The following is a 14,640-nucleotide window of genomic DNA, read 5'->3' as shown; positions in this document are numbered from 1 at the left end:
GGCGGGGGGAAAGAGGGTGAAGCGTGGGAGGGATGGAGCAAAGCACTCTGGATTGTGAAGGGGTGAGCCCAGAGCCTAACCGGCTTCAGGAAACACCTCCAACCTCTTTGAAAAAGCCCTTCCGCCATAGGAACAACACTCACAACTCTGCTACACAACAAACCCCAGCCAACTGCCCAGGCAAACACCCAGCCACCCATCCAGCCAACCAGTCAACCATTCACCCACTCAAAGAAACAACCATTCAGCCACCCAAGCAATCAACCATTCACCCAGCTAATCAAACACTCACCTAGGCACTCAACCTTTCACCCACCCAATCAAACACTTACCCAACCATTCACTAACCTACACATCCAGCCAACCAATCAACCATTCACCCACTCCAAAAAACCAAACATTTAGCCACCCAACCAAACAACCACCCACTCGTCCACCCACTCAGCCAATCAAGCACCCACCTACCCAAACACCCACCCACTTACTCGACCAACCACTCACCCACCCACTCAGTTCCTCAAGCAACCAATCAGCCACCCACCTAGAAAAACAACAATTAAAATCACCCTGAAACAAATCAACCGAGACAACTCCATTATGGTAAATTCATAACAATCTAACCTCCCACCAAACAAGCCCACAGCCCTCCCCCGAGCAGAGCTCTGACCCCCTCAGTGGTACAGGGAAGGTACCCAGACACTCTGTTGCTGGGCGGTAGGAGATAGACACGATTGTTTGGGAGGCGCCCCGGGGTTTGGGATGTCCTGGGGGCCCTGTTCCTCGGCACTGTTCTTGGAGATGTCATTACCCCCAGAGCTATTTACTTGTTCCCAGGCATGTGGCCTGCCCAGCCCCTCTCCTCCTGTTTACGGTCATTTCAAATCGCAGCCTGCCGTGTTTGCTTTGGAAGGGCCTGTGGTTCCCTCTGGCCAGCCGGGGACCTGGAGCTTTTCCAGAGGAGCCGGAGGGGGCCGCGGATCCCCTGCTGCCACAGAGCCATCGCTGGATGCAGCTGTTCTGGGATGAGATCGGAGCGATGGGGAGGTTAGGACGCCCTGATCTGGATGGATCCATGCCCAAAGAATCCTGCTGTCCTATCCACACGAGAACTCACCCAGCTCTTGGGACAGCTGTGTTGCCCGGGTGCACTGGACAAAAGGGCCCCAAACTGCCCACATCTGCACCAGGACGAGGGCATTACGATATCCCTGGAATGCCTGAGATCACCCTGGGCAAAATGCCACTTCACCAGGTCATGCCACGTGGCGCCAGCCTCACCCTGGGGCCCTGCATGCTTGGTGGTGGGAGAGTGGCGAGGATCAGGGCTCGCTCTGGCTTCCAAAGTGAGATCGCTCAGGCCACGAAGACCGGGCAAAGCCTCTAGGCCATAATGGGCTGGGACCTGCCAAGTGGAGGACGCAGCAGAGGCGACGCAGAAGGCCGGTTCCATCTCTGCCTTGTGTCATAGGAGTCCAATGGTGTCCCGTGTGCCTGGGGGCTGCTGGGAGCTGTGTCAGGGAGAATGGAACCAGCAAAGCAGCCTCTGGCCAGGGTGCACTAAAAACAAGGCGCTATCTGATGCACCGATGCCTGAGAGAACTGCTCCCAGCCTGTAAAGAAGAGCCAGAGTGGAGCGCTCGTCCACACTCCAGACCTGGGAACACCGGGCAGTTCTCAGCTGGTCTGGCCCCAAAGCACAGGACAGGTTGAGTTCAAAACAGGAGACAGAGAGTGGGAGGCAGGACACTAGGGTCCTATTCCTTGCTCTGGCCTACTGTGTGATGGCAGGCAAGTCACCACCCCTGCCTGTCTCAGTTTCCTTGTCTGCAGCATGGACGTGCTGACACGTTTAACAGGAACCAGGACAGCCTGGCAGTGGGATGGGGCATTTGGACTGCAGCCAGATGTGATAGGACTGGGACCTGAAATACAGATCTGGGGTTTTGGTTCTGATTGACCCTCCACAGCCACAGCATCCGAGACCCTCATGCTCTGTAGGGCAGGGCCGTCCAGAGGGGGGGGCAAGTGGGGCAATTTGCCCCAGGCCCTGGGCCCCACAGGGGCCCCCACAAGAGTTTTTCGGGGCCCCTGGAGCGGGGTCCTTCACTTGCTCCAGGGGCCCAGGAAAACTCTTGCAGGGCCCAGGTCCCCGGAGCTTCTTCCGCTCCCGTTGTCGGCAATTCAGCGGTGGGGGGTCCTTCTGCTCCGCGACAGAAGGACCCCCCGCCACCGAATTACTGCCGAAGACCCGGCACTTCGGTGGTGGGCAGCCCCCGCCACAGGTCTTTGGGGCATTTTGGCAGCAGGTCCCTGAGCGGAAGGACCCCCCGCCACCGAATTACCACTGAAGCGGGGACCCCCTGCTGCTGAAGACCCCAGGCCCCCTGAATCCTCTGGCCAGCCCTGCTGTAGGGTATTCAGCCTCGCAGCCTTCCTGCCTGGGGTAGGGCAGTTCCATTACCCCCCATACAAATGAGGAAACCAAGGCACAGTGCCTGAGTGACTCACATACAATGTCATAAGCCAATCCCGCTAACCACCTTTCCACAGCTTCTCGCCCAGCCCAGTTCATGGCTCTAAGAACAGGATAAGGTCCTGGCTAAATAATGCCCTTTGACTTTCCGCTCAGAACCGTTGTCATTAGTCCCGCTAGGTAACAAGGCGTCTGCCAGAGTCACTTGCATTTGAATGGGCTTTTCCCCAGCAGTCTCCTAGGGAAGGAGATTTTCTTTTCTCTCCTGCCATCCCCAGACTCTCAGGGCGAGTTCTCAGCTAGGGAGGACTGGGCAGCATGGATGGCAGGGTTTGCCATCAGCTGGAGGTTTGTCTCTGGATCTGTTTGTCCTGGTTTTACTCCAGTGTAAAAACACTTTCCTATCAGTAAAGGGAACCCCCCCGCCCCAACATCTACCTGAGTTCTGCTGTGATGCGGAGAGCTCAGCGCACGTGTCTTGCCATGTTGCACAGCTAATCAGCAACCTGGACACGGCCTCAGTTATTTCATGGCACAGATCCCCACTAGGGAGTCCTGAATGCTGGTTTTGTTAAAGCGTGGGGCTAGAAAACCCAGGGGGCTAGAAACAGGTTTGTGCCCTGCGTACATACTCCAGGACAAATCAGACGTGACCCTCCTGCAGCCAGCAGGAATGGGCTGCGAGGTCAGAACAATTGCCCCCATGTATTTTAGGAGATGGATTTTCCCCACAGCAGCAGCCTGGACCTTTTGAATGGGAACCAGGAAGTGAAACCGAGCAAGCAAAACTCTATTCTCTTGGCTGAGCGGGCTGCAAACAGTCATGGATCCACTCCAACCCCCTGCAGTTTGATGCTGCTTCTTTCTAGAGTGGCCCAATCGGGGCTGAGATCCCACTGCACCAGGTACTGTACAAGCACATGCACGTGTGGTCCTCACCCTGAAGAGCAGTCATGGGCATGAACCTCATGTAAAGTGAGGCACAGGGAGGGAAAATGACTCACCTAAGATCACTGGTGCAGCTGGGATCAGATCCCAGCTGTCCGGGCTGCTAGCTTAAGTCTCAACCCACTAGGCTGCACTGTTACCAGATAAAAATAATGGGGAACTGGCATGGAACAGCGGGCGTAGCAGAGACTTCGAGCCTATTTCCAGCTCTCTCATCAACTGGCTGGGCCACCGTAGTTGAGTCTTTCTCTGGCTTGCTCTGTGCCTCAGTTTCCCCATCTCTCTAGGGGAGATTATGGCACTGCACCACTCCCTGGGGCTTGTGGGAGGAGCCTGCTGGAAAACTTCCATCGAAACATTTTTGATACCATTTTGATAAACTGACATTTCCTGTGAAATCATAATGGTTTGGACGAAATTTCACTTACAAAAAAAATGGTTAAAAAAAAAAAAAAGGTTGAAAAGCTCCGAACGGGACTGCTGATTTTTCATTGTGAAACACTGCTTCATTGTCTAGCAAAACCAGAACGAACCCCATTTCTCACAGCCTGCAATGGAGACTGGAACGTTTCAATGGCCCTAAACCAGGGTTTCCAGAATTAAATTTTTTGGAAAATTTCCAGTGGTTTTGGACTCTCGCTTGTTTCATGGGTGGAGGAATCCGGGGGCCGACCGACTCTGCTCAGGAGGCTGCCGTGCTACGTGCACTGAGATACATGCGGAACAGGAGGGCAAAGCAGGACTTGTCTCCCAGGTGCCTGCGAAGGTTTCGTGAGCAGCAGCGCATCTGTGGTTGTTTTAAGTGCAAACCCAGGAGGCTGTGGCCAGGGGCTCAGGCCAAGGGCTCTGGGAAGGGCCAGACACCCTGGAGCCAGGCCTCACTGAGGCCTAGCCGAGTGTGTGAGTAAGCAGCAGAACTGTCCCAGAAGGCTCTGGAGGGGGCTGCCCTCAGGGCTGAGTTGGTTCAAGGCTCCTGCCAGGGCACTTAGGACTGCGATTTGGTGTGCCCGTGCTAACCCGCCTGAGCACCGGGGTCCATGAAAGCAGCTGGCCTGGGGTGTCATCCCGCCTGCATAGGAACTCCCTCCACGGAGCCAACCCCACAGGCAGGACAGGAGAGCTTGCTGCAGACCAGATACTACAGTGACGGGCACATGATAGCTAGCTAGATGGTACCCTCCCCCCGCTGCCCATATCCATCCTGCCCAGCTGGTAGCTCCCACGCAGCCATGCCCAGCCAGTGTCCCCAATCATGCCCCCCAGCTCTCCATCCCCATCCCCCCCAGCCACTTGTTCATATCCTGCCCAGCTGGTACTCACTCCCACTCTTCTCCTCCCCCTGCACCGGAGTCTGGCACTGCCCACAACAAGGCAGATGACGCTGTGCCCATGCAGAGGGAACGGGATGGGCAGGACACTGCTTGTAGGGACACATGACTGAGATGAGCACCAGCTCCTTGTGACCTGCAGACACCTCCCTGCTGGAAGCTGGAAGGGCAGTGAGCTCAGGTCACCCCACAGTGCCTGGCTGGTTGGGTGGCCTCGTGGCTACGTGTTCCCAGTGCCATCCGACCCAGCCCCAGAGGCGAGCAGCAGTGCTAACCACTCCGGTCACACAGTCCAGAGTTTAAATTACCATGCCAGGGGCTGAGCTAGGCAGGCCTTCCTCCTCTGCCTGGCACGTGGCCCTGTGGGCGACAGCTGCCCCAGGGCTGGCATCAGGGGATCCTGCTGCGGGGCTGCACAGTACGACACTAGCTGCTGAAAGGCTTCTGGGGCCCACCAACCACTGCCCAGTAGGCTATGGGGAGATGGGACAGTAGGGGTAGGTGGTGCTCGGAGGCACCCGTCAGTGGAAGGATAGCTTAGTGGTTAATCTCCGGCCTAGGCTGTGGCCAATCTGGGGTCAGTGGGCAGCTGTGGCACAAACTTTGTGGCTAGGGAGTCTCAGTTCCCCATCCCATCCGTGTCCATTTAGCTGGCCTGCCCCTTGGGGCTGATGCCGGCTCCGGCTGTGGGTGCACACAGCACCTGGCACAAGGGGGCTGGGTCTTGGGGAGAGCCCTTCTGCCCTGCAGGATGGTAGGAGGTGCCCTGGAAAGCTGCCCTCCTGGGTCATTTCCCCTCCCTGGCTGCAGGGACCTCCCGCCTCTTGCGGTCAATGGAAAATCGGCTTCTTGGAAGCTGCAGGCAGCCCTGGAGCCAGCCAGGCCTTGGCTGCCCTCTCTGCTTTGTTTGAACAGTTATGAGCAGTGCCACAACCAGCAATGACCCTGGGGAAAGTCCACAGCTGCTGGTGGCCCTGCAGCCTAACAAGGAAGTGGGAAGCAGAGGATGCCAGGCAGCCGCCCCCTTCACCCATGACCGCCAGCTGCCAAGCAGCTCCTCAGCCCCACAGAGAACCAGGCGGCTGCTGACCGGGCGACCTGGGCAGCTGGGGCAGCTAGACAGAGTAGCCAGCAGAGCTTCACAGCACATAGCAGCTATGTGGGCACCCCAGGGAGCTAGGCCGGCCCTCTGATTGCTCCTCTCTCAGTGCTGGGGGATCCTCGCACCCCACAGAGTGTGTGTGTGTGGGGGGTGTAGAGGGCGCTGACTCTGATGCTGTGTGCAGTAATGCCAAACCTACCTGCTGGAGACACAAGACTGGCTTAAAAACCCCTGGGTGTCTCAGCAATACATGCTGGGCTCTGTTTGCCTTCCATTTCCTGAGCCACTGGAGGCAGTTTTCAAGCATTTCCCTGCAAACGGGAGGGCCAGAAACATCCTTCTTATAATAATAATTTAAAATAGTGATTGGAGATATACCAATCTCCCAGAACTGGAAGGGGCCTTGAAAGGTCATTGAGTCCAGCCCCCTGCCTTCACTAGCAGGACCAATTTTTGCCCCAGATCCTTAAGTGGCCCCCTCAAGGATTGAGCTCACAACCCTAAGTTTAACAGGCCAATGCTCAAACCACTGAGCTATCCCTCCCCCCAACCCAAGCAGAGATTTGCCCCCAATCACTTGACTCCAGGAGCTGGGGCTTTAGGAAACCCCCTTATCACAGAACTGTACCCATATGGTGAGGCGTGTGATCACATTCCCAGAGCTGGCAGCTGGGAAAGATGGTGAAGGCTCAGCAAATTGCATGGACACAGGCAGCCGGTTTTTATGCCCCCTACGGAATTTGATAACAGGGCAACAATTCTCTATTCAGTTCTATAGGTTAGTTGGGAACGGCCATGCAAACTATGGGGAGCCATTTCCAAAGTAGTGGCTGATTCTGGGGTGTGCAAGCCATTGGGCCTGTTCAGAAGGGCTCAGCATCCACCACCCCAGCAGGAGCAGCAGGGGCAAATCAGAGGTGTCTCTTAGACCTCGACTTGAGTGCTGTGAAGCCTGGTTGGTTTCAGGTTCTGCAGGACTGGTCTGGAGTGTGTGTCTGTCAGGTAGGTCTGAATCTGCATCTGGGTCCATGTGTGCGAGTGTGAATGGGGTGGGGTGTCTATTAGATACGGCTGCGAATTCCCCTGTAAGCCAATGTGTGTGTTTGCACTGTGATGCCCTCCTGGGCCCACCAAAAAGCCGTGAGGGTCAAGTGTCAGCCACTCCCGGCCCGGACTGAGAAAGCCTGCAGCCAAAACTGTAGCCTCGGCAGCGTGACCCATGCCAAAGGGAGTGGCAGGGGGTCCTGGTGGGTCTAACAATGCACTGAATCAGGAGGCCTGGGAACCACAGAGATCAGCTAACCTGTATCTGTGTCCCCCTCTGGTCCAGGCACATGGAAGGGGAACTGTCAGCACAGGTGGGGGACACAGCGCTAAACTGAAGGTGGGAAAAGCACACAAACCTCTCCGGGTACTGCCAGGGAAATGGGGAGAGACATCACGTGTTACTGATGCGCAAAATCAAAGGAGCAAATGCCAGGCCAGGAAGGAACTGGGACTTGTAATTCTATTTTGTTGCAGATGGCTTGGTATCCTGTCCTCCATGCTGCAGCATCTGAGTGCCAGTCGGTCGTGCAGCTGGTGATGTGGCTGGCATCTGTTGTGTGCGGTCCACGCTCTCCCACCTTTCCCCAGGCCGGGGGGGTGGAGGGGGGTGCGCTGCGTGCACTGCGGAGGGCCTGGGTTGGGCAGCATTTGGTTTGATTTGTCCACGCTGCTTTAGGCAGAAGGGGTCCTTGGGCCACAGAAATGGCAGTGCTGAGCCCAGAACTCCCCCGGATCTTCAGGCAGAAGCAGGGGCTTGATGTGCCAGTGGAAGCCCATCTCCCTGGCGTGTGGCTGCGTTCGATACCAGCTGAGGTTCTCTGAGTGCTGCAAGCACTGCGCCCAGCTCTGGTGTGCAGCTGTATTCTAGCTGAGAGATGAAGGAGGTGCGAATAACTCCGGCCAGGTCATCATGACAGGACAACCTTGCCTAGAGTGCCCTTCAGCAGCCTGTGGCCTGCAGGGTGAGATTCTGTGGCCTGCATTGTGCAGGAGGTCAGACTAGATGATCATAACGGTCCCTTCTGACCTTAAAGTCTATGAGCAGGGTGCAGCATGACAGGCATCTCCAGCCTCAGTTTCTCTTCCTGGTCCTGCCATGCAACGAAGAGTCACTCAAAGCTGGTCTCCGAACCCAACGTATCAATCAACTCCCAGGCTGTCGCTCCACACAGAAATCCCACAGTTCCCACAGTAAATATTGAAAGGTCCAACCCATTCCTCACTAGTCTGGAGCAGTCCTGCGTTCCCTGGCCACAGCCCTGTTCCCCAGGGCTTCCTGCCTGGCAGTGACCCATCTTCACACACCTCTTCACCCAGAGAGCTCCTGGCAGTCCTACCCCTCCCACAGCAACCCTCTGGATTCTGGGCTTGACCAGTTTTTCCCCTTTTCCTCGGGGTCCTTGCCCGAGCATCAGCTGGGGTCGCACCGGCATGCCCGTTCCAGCTCCTCCATGTCTCTCGCTGATTCCTCTCCAGTTTGGCCTCACTCCATCTCCCTCCCTCTGGAGCCCAGGTGCCTCCCAAGCCCCAGATTGAATCGACTGATTGGGGCATCAACCTTTCACTGGAGGAGACTGCCTCGTGGCCCAGAGTCTCCAGTGTGATTCCTCTGCTCACCAGCACCGCCCCCAGCTCACTCAGCTTTAGCCTCAGCCAGTCGCTCTTCACTCATGAGCTGGTCTCACCCGCGCCTGGGCTGTCCTGGGGGCTCTGGCAAGGTCGGATGTGGTGCAGGATGGGTCAAGCTGGGGGTTGGCTGCATATCATGATGCTGGCCCTTGGCAGAGCTGTGTAGGGGAGGAGAATTGGGGCTTGTCGATGGTGGGGTGTCGAGAGCTGGCAATGGAGCAGACAGTGCACTGAATTGTGCCGTGCCGAGGGGTGTCAATCGCAGCTTCTGGGACAGAGACATGTCTGGCCCCTGCCGTGTTTGTCTCCGGGGGAATCCCCCGTGTCTGGCTGATTGCTCTGGGGCAGTGGGAGACTGGGAGGGCACCGTGGGCTCTTGTCTCTGCCAACATGCTGGCACTGTGCCAGCAGGATCACTGATGGCATTGGGATCCCAGCTGGGCCAGCCACCCACAGGCCCTCTGCCCATCCCTGCTCCTGTCAGCCAGCGTGGCCAAAAATCTGCGGGGCAGCTCAGGCAGGGTCAGCCGCCAACAGCAAGTGCAACACCCCCAGCGTACTAACACTGAGTGTGCATGTCCACCCAGCATACGCCCCTCACACGCCTCTATCTATTCATCTATCCCCACACACTCCTCCATCCATCCCTCCCCATACACACATTTCTATCCATCCATCCATCCCCACACACCCCTCTATCCATCCATCCATCCCCACACACCCCTCTATCAATCCATCCATCCATCCATCCATCCCCACACACCCCTCTATCCATCCATCCATCCCCATACACACCCTTCTATCCATCCATCCATCCATCCATCCATCCCCATACACACCCTTCTATCCCCCACACACCCCTCTATCCATCCATCCCTATACAAACCCTTCTATCCATCCATCGCCACACACCCCTTTATCCATCCATCCATCCATCCATCGCTATACACACCCTTCTATCCATCCATCCATCCCCACACACCCCTCTCTCCATCCATCCATCCATCCCCATACACCCCTGTTCTCATCATTGGCTTAGTATCCACCCACCTCTCTGCCCAAGCTCTCACATTGCTGCCATGCCCGGCTAGGAGCTATTGTCCTTTCCCATTTGGACCCACACAGGCCAAACAGCAGATTCAGCCCCCTAGTGTGGGCCAAGCCCTCCCTCGCGCAGCCACACCCAGGCCCCCGGCACAAGGCATGTGGAGAGCTTCACTCACAGGAAGAGGAGGATGCCGGTGTTGGCCATGGCGTATGCCAGCCCCAGGATGCCGCTGCCCATGATGGCATTGCTGAGGTTGAAGATGGACATGCCAAAGGAGGTCTTCCCTTCGAACTGCACAGAGAGGACACAGCAGGTCACGCGCCATGGCTGGGCAAAGCCTGGCCCCCGGTGCCCTTAGCTGGAAATACCCCCATGTCCCCTGCCACTCACACAGAGCGATGCCTTTGGAGCACTCCAGCTAACCCTCTGGCTGCGGAAATGTGGGGACCGGGCCCATTGGCAGAGCCTCTGGGTTACTACCATGTTATTGGTACCAGCACCTCCGTCACTGCCCAGGGTACATTCCTCCTTCCTAGGGACTGTTATTTCCCTTGTAATCCCTCTGCCTCAATATCCTGCCTCCTTGCCCTAAGCTGCTGCACCCCTCTGGGCAGCAGGCCTTAGGGGGCCCCCTCCGTGAGAGCCCCACTTCCACAGCCTGGCTCTTCAACTCCAGCTGTAGTTGCTCCAGCTCTTATATCTAGAAGGCCCTTCTGTGACGCTGGCACATCAGGGGCCAGCTCATGCCAAGGCCCCTAGGTATCGACTGACCCATGACAAGCACACAGCTGGAGCCAGCCTGGGCGTTAGCCTTATTAACCTCGGTATTAGCGTTGTACAAATGGGCTTAGTGGTTGGATGTGCTGGAATGCTGTGAGTCGCTGCCGGCATTAATCTGGTTTATAATACCTATGTCCCATGCTAGGAGGTAACAGTGAAGTGGTTGCTCTGAAACTGGCAACCACCAGACAGGAGAGAAGCACTAACTAGTGTGAATGGAGTGTGAATGGGAGGTGTCAGCTCAGGCCCAGCCAAGGAGGCCCAGTGACACCAGCCGAACCCTTGTGGACCAGCAGAAGACAAAAGATTTCTGTTGGTTGCTGCCCCCTACCCCAAGAGGAGCCAGGCTCCTCAGTTCCTCCCAGCAGCTGAATTTGCATCTCGAAGCAGAATGGGAGGAGGAATAAAAAGCCCTGACAAGGAGGAACGGGATCTTTTATGCTGCTTGGACTCTGAGGGGCAAGGATTACTGGGCATAAGCAAGAGATTCCCAGTGCTTAGCCTGGGTTAGCCGCAAAGGACAGATAGAGCCTGCTTATCAGAGAAGCCTCTATTACTTTGTGAAACGTAAGACTGGAATTCATTTGGGTCTGTCTGTGTTTAGCTGCTTTAATCTCTCAAAGAGCTCTCCTCTCTCCTTTTCCTAGTCAATACATCTGTACAGCCGTGATACTCCGAGCTCAGCCATTCAGGGGCCAAATTAGCGAGTAACATGACCCAAAAGGGCCCCAGTCATGTGAATTCCTTGTTTCATTGACTATATATATATATATCTACACACTATTCTCACAGCATGATTGGCCAAGTATTCCACAGTCAGTCAATAACACAGTACAAGCATCCTGACTGGTCACCAACTTGGATTGGTTAATAATGAAATCACATGGGGCTTTAACATCATGTGTTGTGAACAGCCGCAGGAGACAGGTTAAAGAGCCACTTGCAGCTCCCGAGCCTCACTCCGAGTATCACTGCGCTAGAGAGTTTATTACAGGACTGGCTACAGGCACTGTTTATGGGTGAGATCTAAGGCACAGGCACTGACTTTCTAATGCGCTGGGGGGTGCGCCCCCTTGCTCCACCCTAGGCCCTGCCCCCACTCCACCCCTGTCCCCAGACCTCACCCTACCCTGCCTCTTCCTGCTCCTTCCCTGCCCTCCCCGTCCCCTGCCCTAAGCATGTTCCACCCTTGCTTGTCTCCTCTCCCTCATCCATCTCAGTGCCTCCTGTACACCACGGAACATCTGACTGCAGTGGGTGGAAGGCCCTGCAGAGCAGGGGGAAGTGCTGATTGGCAGGGTCCGCTGGTGGGCAGGAGGTGCTGGCGGGAGGCACTGCTAGGGAGGCTGCTCAGCACCCACCATTTTTTTTCTATGGGTGCTCCAGTCAGTGCCTATGGTCTAAGATGCAATTGATCTGGGGTGGCAGGTCCCTTGGGGCTGGGAGTAACCTGACTATTGCTGTGATCCATGGCGTGAGGGACCCTCTGTGACAAAGGCAGACTCGCCTGGGTGGCAGGATAGATCAGAGTGCCCAAAGGGGTGGTCAGTGACTGCAGGATTAGCCTGTTCTAGTGCCTGAGGAATTCACACTTGGTGAAATCTATGTGTAGAACTCACAGTCAGTAAGGGTTAGTGCCCTGCTTTTGGGCCCCTGCAGGGCAGCCTGACACCCAGCTCAATCCCTGGGGAGCAGGCCAAGAGGGCAGCCATCTACTCCATGTAAAAAGCCCACTTATCCACCCCCAGGAGTCACCAGCACTAAATGCAAGAGCTCTGATCACTTGAGCTAAGGGAAGAATTGCACAAGCTGTGAGCAGTAGTAGTAGGCTTTTATCCTCTAGGTGTACCAGCCACTAGAGGACAAATGGGTCACACATGCGAAACTGGAGGTTTATAGTGAAACCAAAGAACCTGGGAGATCTCTCCAGCTCTCTCTGTGCCCCAGGGAATGAGCTCAGGGGGCAGCCCATGGTCCAGGGGACTGGATCTGGATTTCCTGACTCCCACTCCCCTGCCCTCTCCCTACTCTGCAGTGAAGGGCAGTGGGTCTGTGCCCTGCCTGAGGGCCAGGCTCTTGGCAAGCAGCGCAAGGAGGTGCCTGGGCTGCAGTCACCCCACCAGCCACTCTCCCACCCAGACTCACATCCGTGAAGTGGGTCTGCTTCTTGTCAGGGCCCTGGGGCAGGAACTCCTCCATCTCCGCCACCGTGAGCTGGGGCTCTTCAAACCTGGAGTAAGGTGGAGGGGAGAGAAGACCCATAAACCATGCACTGTAGTGGGTGCTGCCTTTCCCTGGTGCCACCTGGGCTGCCCATGACACCTCCTGGGCAACAAGGCAGAACAGGCCATGCCACTCCATCTCCGACAGCTCCCGCTCCAGGGCGCTCCGCTGGCCAGGGGGCTCCAGCCTGCCCCTGGGGAGCCTTATCTCTGATGGCACCCTGCGGGGAGGAGGTACAGCAGAGGGTCCCTGAGTGACTGGCACCAATCCCTCACCCTCCTCCAGCACCAATACTCCAAGGGACTCAAAGTGCCCCTCAAACACGATCCCCTCCAGGCAGGGCCGGCTTTAGGAAGTGCAGGGCCCAATTCAAACATTTTCAGCGGGGCCCTGGCAGGGATGACTAAAAAAAAAAGTCTTAAAAAAATAAGCCTTTCATTTCTTTCATGTATTATTTACTTTCCATAACTATATAAATAATAAAATTATATATTATGTACATTGCATCATATATGCTGTTGATTGGTTATTAATGACTGCTGTTTCACATGTGTGGGTCCCTGCCACTCCCTGCGGGTGTGCACATGTGTGGGTCCCAGCTGCTCCCTGCCCCGCTCATTGAAGCAGGTGTGCAGGGTTACTGCCCTGGGAACTGCAGGGCAGCAGTGGACATGGGGCTGGCTGGAGGCAGGGCAGGGGCTGACTGGAGGTAGGGTCTGGCTGCAGGCAAGACAAGGAGTGCGGGGATGGCTGGAGACAGGGGAGTGTGGGGCTGGCTGGCTTCAAGCAGGGCCGCAGGGGAGTGCAGCAGGGGTTGGCAGGGCTGTAGACAGAGGAGTGCGGGACTAGCTGGCTTCAGGCAAGGGGGTGCAGCAGGGGTTGGCTGGAGACAGGGCAGGGGGTGCGGGGCTGGGTGCTGGCAGGGCGGGCAGAGCAGGGCTGGTGCGGGCAGGGGTGTGCGGGGGGCTGGCTGGCTTTGGGCAGGACTGCAGGGGGGTGTGGCAGGGGTTGGCTGGAGACAGGGCAGGGAGTTTGGCAGGGGCTGACTGTGGGCAGGGGGTGCAGAGCTGGTTGCAGGCAGGGGGGGTGGGGCTGGTGCAGGCAGGGCAGGAGGTGCAGCAGAGGCAGTTGGAGCCTCGGTGCTTTAAATAGCCTCAAACCCCCTGCTATCCCAGGGCTCTGGGGGCTATTTAAAGGGCCCAGGGCTCCCCTGTTTCTACCCCACTCCGGACCTTTTAAATAGCCGCGGGAACCCTGGGGAATGCATGGGGGCGGCAGGGCTCCGGCGGCTATTTAAAGGACTGGGGTGGCAGAGGCAGCTGGAGCCCCAGGCCTTTAAATAGCCCCCAGAGCCCCCCGCTACCCCAGGGCTCCCGCGGCTATTTAAAGGGCCCAGAGTGCCAGCCGGGAGAGCAGGGCCGCAGGGTAGGGCTTGCTGCGCTCCGGCCAGAGCTCCAGCCAGGACAGCGGGGCCGCAGGGCTTGCTGCGCTCCAGCCGGAGCTCCAGCTGGGAGAGCGGGGCTGTGGGGCAGCCACGCTCCCACCTGCGCTTTGGTCAGGGGAGTGGGGCCATGGAAGACCCCGGAGCAGACAGACGGCAGCCGGAGTAAGTAAAAAAAAATTTAAAAGGTGCCTAAGGCGCGGGGCCCGATTCCCAGGAGTCGGGCGAATCGGCCTAAAGCCGGCCCTGCCTCCAGGCAGGTGCGGCTCTATGTATTTTGCCACCCCAAGCATGGCAGTCAGGTGGCTTTTGGCAGGGCGCCTGCGGGAGGTCCACTGGTAATGCAGATTCGGCATCGCACCTGCGGGAGGTCCCTGGTCCCACGTCTTCGGCATATCCACCGCCGAATTGCCTGCAAAACCGCAGGACCAGTGGATCTCTCGCAGGTATGCCACCTAAGACAGCCTGACTGCCGCCCTCACAGCGACCAGCAGGCTGCCCCCCGCGACTTGCCGTCCCAGGCATGCACTTGGTGTGCTGGTGCCTGGAGCTGCCCCTGCCTCCAGGCAGGGTAAGCACCAGGATCCCCTGGGGAAACTGAGGCAGAGAGGGGCTGGGACT

The 14,640-nt window shown here is 57.1% G+C and overlaps 1 protein-coding gene across 3 annotated transcripts in view; it reads right to left on the bottom strand.

Annotated features, from left to right (window-relative positions):
- SLC38A3 (solute carrier family 38 member 3) overlaps nt 1-14,640 on the bottom strand; it is a 98,547-nt gene that overhangs the window by 48,422 nt on the left and 35,485 nt on the right. For 2 of the 3 annotated variants that reach the window (XR_007775094.1, XM_050958693.1), the window contains exons 3-4: nt 12,501-12,585; nt 9,751-9,866 (exon numbers count right to left, since the gene is read on the bottom strand). Coding sequence is in view for 1 of the 3 variants with exons in the window: in XM_050958693.1 (XP_050814650.1) it covers nt 9,751-9,866; nt 12,501-12,585 (201 nt within the window). In the remaining 2 variants the exon portion in view is untranslated. Of the gene's footprint in view, nt 1-7,254; nt 7,273-9,750; nt 9,867-12,500; nt 12,586-14,640 lie in introns of those variants that run through there. The other variant, XM_050958695.1, reaches the window with a different exon arrangement.

Source organism: Gopherus flavomarginatus, chromosome 6, assembly GCF_025201925.1.
Source record: "Gopherus flavomarginatus isolate rGopFla2 chromosome 6, rGopFla2.mat.asm, whole genome shotgun sequence".
In the NCBI taxonomy this organism is placed as follows: Eukaryota; Metazoa; Chordata; order Testudines; family Testudinidae; genus Gopherus; species Gopherus flavomarginatus.
The sequence above is the reverse complement of the archived record's forward strand: the minus strand, read 5'-3'. Positions and strand labels throughout refer to the sequence as shown.